The 5919-nt window shown below is 42.5% G+C and overlaps 1 protein-coding gene across 1 annotated transcript; it reads left to right on the forward strand.

The window, feature by feature from the left end:
• Positions 1 to 1313: 1313 nt before the first annotated feature.
• H1-7 (H1.7 linker histone) lies at positions 1314 to 2484 on the forward strand. Its single transcript, XM_068561937.1, has 2 exons — positions 1314 to 1390; positions 1638 to 2484. Exons 1-2 carry the CDS (start codon positions 1314 to 1316, stop codon positions 2482 to 2484), a joined length of 924 nt encoding a protein of 307 aa, XP_068418038.1.
• Positions 2485 to 5919: the final 3435 nt, after the last annotated feature.

Consider the following 5919-nt stretch of genomic DNA (forward strand, 5'->3'; position numbering starts at 1 on the left):
GACTGTCTGACTCTCAGGGACCTTTTTATTTAGTTGGAAAGACATAAACATTCAGAGTAAAATAACTTTATGCTAATTTTATGCTTTATATTTGAGTAGCCCTTTGTTATCTACCATCACCTCTTTTGAATCTTTGCAATAATTCTGTGATATTGGTAGGAAGGGATTATTAAGCATTTTTATTTTTGTTTTTTAGATAAAGAAGTAGGATTAAAAAATATTAAGGGATTATTAATGTCATATGGCTATTAAAGAGCTAGGATATATGTATCCATATTTTCCAGCTCCAGGTCCAGGTTTTTTTCTTTTTTTAAATATGGTGCCACATTGTACCATCTAATACCAAATTAATTTAAAATAAAGAAAAAACAGGGGCTTCCCTGGTGGCACAGTGGTTGAGAATCTGCCTGCCAATGCAGGGGACACGGGTTCGAGCCCTGGCCTGGGAAGATCCCACATGCCGCGGAGCAGCTAGGCCCGTGAGCCACAATTACTGAGCCTGCGCGTCTGGAGCCTGTGCTCCGCAACAAGAGAGGCCGTGATAATGAGAGGCCCGCGCACCACGATGAAGAGCGGCCCCCACTTGCCGCAACTAGAGAAAGCCCTCGCACAGAAACGAAGACCCAACACAGCCATAAATAAATAAATAAATAAATAAATACATACATACATACATACATACATACAGAATCCTGGTCAAAAAAGGTGATGATTTACTTTCTTCTAGAAATAGAAAAGGAGAAATGCCAAAAGACAGTATCAGAGTAAATCATCTTTAAAAAAAAAAGAAAAGAAAAAGAAAAAACAGTATAGGATTGCAGAAGTAATTGTGGTAGTTAAAAGGAGAGAAATTATTTGACTGAAAGAGTCTGAGGAGGCTTCAGTGACGGAAGCATTTAGTAGGACTGAAAGATGAGCAGGATTTCTGCACGGGGGAGGGATAGGCAATCCAAGAAGAGGACAAGAAGCAGAAAAGCACAGAGTCTGTTCAGAGAATAATGATTAGACCAGTGTTCTTAGGCTATTTGGAATCTGGATTGTTCCAATCCAATTGAATGAAGCATCTGAACTTCCTAGGTGTGGGAATTACGTTTAGGATAGAGGGACCACAGTGGGTTCTTCCTTTGTTTCATACTCTTGCAAAAAATCCACCGTGCAGAGAGTCAGGGAGATATGACTGCATATATCTATCTGGTGGGACCTAAAAATGGGAGTTTCTCGGCTGGGTTGTGTTTTATAGACTACTACACCTACTTTCTAAAGGCATCGTATTACTTGTGGATGGTTGGGAGCAACTTCTCACACTTTGGGGAATGTGGGTAGATGGCGTGCAGCACCACAGGAAAAATAGTGACCTTCAGAAAGCGGCCGAGATCAAGATCAATGAGAAGTAGGAACATAAGAGCAGGAAACAAAACCCTGGACATTATGAAGGTGATTCTTTAGGTCTGCATAGGCTCTGAAAGTCCGGATTGGTTTAGACCTAGAAGGAAGTGGCGTCTGATTGGTTATTCAAAGTGAGAAAGACCGGTTACCTGGGTGGGATCTGCCGCCCTCTTACTAGGACGTGCCTTACCTACCTTTGTGACGTGGCCCAGCCAGCCTCAGCCTTAGGCTAAGGTGAGTGAGGTCCAAAGCCAGCGGCCCAGCGGAAGTGGGAGCGGGGCCATGGCTGACGGGGCCGAGCCCATGGGCCAATCCCAAGGTGCTGAAGTTAAAACCCAGCAGCCCACGGAAAATGTCCTCGGGGGACCGCCGAGGCAGGACCCGCTCTCCGTGCTCAAAGTGTCCCAGCTGTTGCTCCGAGCCATCACTGCGCACAAAGGGCTGACTCTGGCAGCTCTCAAAAAGGAGCTCAGAAATGCCGGCTACAGAGTGCGCAGGAAGTGCGGCCGCCACTCGCGCGAAGGGTCCAGGTCCCATGTGAAGGGCGCTCTCCTCCGGGTCAGTGGCAGCGACGCCGCCGGCTACTTCAGGGTCTGGAAGATTCTGAAGTCGAAGAGAAAGCCGGGACGCTCGAGGTTGGAGGAGGGTGTCCGCTCGCCCAGGAGAACCCCTCTCGGGACGCGGAGCCCACGCAGGCGCTGCGGGAGACGCAGGGCGGCCAAGAAGGCCCGGGAAGTGTGGAGACAGAGCTCGAGGGCACACAGGAGGATGAGGAGGTTAAGGCCAAGGGCCAGGGAACCGGTGAGTTCCAGAGCCAAGGAGGAAGGAAGGGCCAAGGCAGTGGACGAGGGGAGAGGACGGACCGAGAAGGAAGACATCAGGCCCAGGACCCGAGACGAGAAGAGGCCACGCTCAAAGCCCAGGGAAGAGAAGAAACAGGCCCAGGAGAAGCCAGTAAAATTGACCATCCAGAAGCCAACCTCCGTTAATACCGACGGGGCTTCGAATAGGCAGGGGAAGACTCATGACCCAAGGGCTGCTCGCACAAAGACTTCCATTAAATCTGAAGGTCCTCAGAATGCAGCCGGGAATCCATAGTGTGGGAGCAACTTCCCTTCCTCCAGGCACAGATGCCTTTCCCCATAGGCTCCAATGAGAGCAGCTCCACACTCACTGAAATGGGCAAAACTATTTACATGACCTTTCCACCACATTGTGTCTGTTTCCTCTCTGCCGCACCTGGAAGAGGAAAGGGTGGTTATTGAGGTGAGACCTGTAGCAGAAGCATGACAGGGTGAAGAGAGAAAAAGGAGTTGAGATTCGGTTCCTGTTGCAGGAGCCAAGAAAATATCTTTCAGACAGGTAGAAGAAAGCCAGCAACTTCATGGGATTAGATGAAGTGTTGAATTAATGTCAGATACCCTAGCAAATACATATTGAGTTCTGGGGGGACGGGCACGTAAGGAGAGAAGTGTGGGCATCACTGGGGCAAGAGAAGAATAGACAGCCTTTAGGCTAAGTGGTCCCACTGATCCAAAGTGTTCTTACCTGAAATTCCTTTTAGGAAAAAGTCCCTTCTCCCAAAATTGATTGTAATGGGTTTGTAGTTTTTGCCCTGATTTGATAATTGTTTTAACTTAGAAAATATGTCTTATATATTAATCCTTAGTTAAATAACAGTGTGTGTGAAAGCTAGCACAAGGCTTGACACATGGTAGGTGCTTATCACAGAGAGTTAAATATGAGTATAAATAACTCGTGATGGAGTGATAATGTGCTACAGCAGAAAACTACACTGGATCAGTACTTAATGAGACCAGGATTCTAGTCAGAGTTCTGCCACTCTGACCTTAGCTGAGTTATTCACTTAATCATTCGTGGTCTTGGTTTCCTTCTCTGTAAAAAAAGTTGGAATTGGACTAGGATTATTTTAGGTGATACTAAGTGTCAGTAAAATGATAAGAGGGACTTAGACATCATGGTATATGCTTTGATTGACAAAATTCATTAAGGGAATTATCAACTGGGAAAGTAATAGCTCCTAGAGAGGAAACTATTAAGATATACAGAATGCATATCAGCAATATAAGACGGAGAAGGCTAAATAATGAATAGCTAGGTCTTTGCTCTTCTTAAAAAAACAACATGTACTAAGCATTATATACCAAATTGGAGCAAATGTATGATTTCTTTTGGTTCTGAAAGCAGGGGTTAAGCACAGTGTGAGAGTAGTTCTCAGGCCATAGGCCATGACAGGACACAGAAATGATGCCTAGGGAAGTAAACATCCGTGTTTTTTTAGAGTATACCTGACCAATCTTTTCCCAGGAAAGTCTGATATCTTCTACAAGGGGGAACAGGATTTGTATTTAAAACAAACAGACTTAAGTGATGCTGATACTCACTCTCACACCCTTAAATGGGAATCACTGCTTTAAGCCTATAGAGTGTAAGAGCAAAATGCTTGCAGTGTATCTCATCAATAGATGATTTGAACTTTGAAATCTGCCCCTGCTGTAATTAGGTTTATTGTGCACTTGAATTGTCTGTGAGTGGTGGAATGAAGCAAACAGTCAGGAAATAGACACCTGAAAAGAGGCAATGAGAAACATTGTCTATTGAACACAATTAGAACAAAATTAATCAAATGCTCTTACGATAGCCAGATGTATTGCTCCTTTATAGTCCCAGGATGTTTTTACCTAAAGAACAAGGTGGTCTAGAATTAGAAATCCTTTTCCCCTAAGTTAGGATGGGAAGGACACTGGCAACAATTTGTTTTCTAGATTTCCTAAGAATCTTCATGCTTCTGTTTATATTATGATGATTTCTTCATTTAAGCAAACTTCATTCACTCAGTAAACTTACCAAATCTGTTAAGTGCCAGACTTAAATAACTTACATAGCTAACAATGGTCATTTCAGATTATTTTTCATTGATAAGCTTTAGGGTGGTTCTGATGAAATATGAGAAGTGACCTTAACTCATAGGTAGGCAATCCAGATTATCTAGACCATACTTCTGTGGAAGAAATTCCCAAGAATCGCTCATCTCATCCCTGTTCACAAATGACTAAGTGTCTGCAAGATTCTCAGCCCTTTGCTGGGAATAAAGATGGCTAAAACATAATCCCCACTTTTCAGTGCTCACATTCTAGTGGCATATTTGGGTATTTAACCTCGGTCAGAGCAAACAGAACACCCCTGACATCAATTCTTTGCTCTCCTTTTATCTCAACTGCCTAGTGTAACGATGATCAGAAAATTGTTGGACTTTAGAGTTGGAATGCCCTCTAGCATCAAATATTCAATAGTTGTTGAAAAAACAAATACAAATGGCCTTTAAAAATATGAAAAAAGTATAACTTTACTCATAAGGGAAATGCACATTAAAGCAATAGGACAGCATTTTTAATCTAAAATGTTTAAGAACCTACTCCGTTGGTGAGGCTGTGGGGAAACAGGCACTCACATACAGTGCTAGTGGGAGTGTAAATCTCCATGACCCCAGTGGAAGAAATTTGGCTTTCAGAATTACAAATTCAAATGTCCTTTGACCCAGTGGAACCACTTTTAGGAATTTACCGTTTAGATATATATGCACTTGTGAAAAGACTTATGTCCAAGGTATTTAGTGCAGCATTGCGCTAAATGATATTAATGGAAATATCACTAGGGGACTGGTTAAACTGTGAAACTTCAATACAGTGAAACAGCGTACAGCTACAAAAAGGGGGAGGTTCTCTATGTATTGTTATGACAAGCTCCCCAAGATAGATTAAGTGGAAAAAATTCAAGACATTGAGTATACCAAACTACCTTTTGTGTAAAATGAAGGAAAACAGATCTCTTTGCAGTTGTATAAAGAAACTCTGGAAGACTACACAAAAAAATCTAAGTGGTTCTGTATTGTGAGGGAAGGTGATGGGAATTGTAGGAAACACACAGAAATGTGTTTCATTTAACACATTTTCAGATTCGTATAAATTGTAACTTGTTCCAAAATAAGGTAGAAATTTCCACGTAATTGTCAGTTATAGTTTTTTCGTTTATAAGGTGGTTTACACTTTTGCATGCACTATTTCATTTTACTTCACTACAATCTCTTAGATTTTGAATTAAAAAGCTAATGTTTAGAAAACGTACAATTTAGAAATTGACTTTTAACTGCAAATCGCGTGCTTTCTTCACTACAGTTATAGATGTTGAGTGGGGCCTCACCATCTACTCATTAACTCTACATCTTTTTTTATGTAGGGAAAGGTCAGAAGTTTAGAATTCATTTATACACTTGAGTGTTTTAATAATTTAGTGGTTTCTTGTAGGGAAAGGTGTTCTCCAACACACTGGGGGCAGTGTGTTTTCAGAACGTGAAAATATTTCCGTTTGTCAGTGGTCTCAAAGCAATAGATTTCTCCTATTCTTCTTTCTCCTCTGAGGACTTCTAACATGGCAAGGCTGTCTGGTTGGGCTGCAGATCCAGCCAAAACCTAAGTGCCTAGCAAGGACAGGAAGACAGGTTGCTCGGGGAAT

Source organism: Eschrichtius robustus, chromosome 13 (assembly GCF_028021215.1).
Source record: "Eschrichtius robustus isolate mEscRob2 chromosome 13, mEscRob2.pri, whole genome shotgun sequence".
Classification (NCBI taxonomy): Eukaryota; Metazoa; Chordata; class Mammalia; order Artiodactyla; family Eschrichtiidae; genus Eschrichtius; species Eschrichtius robustus.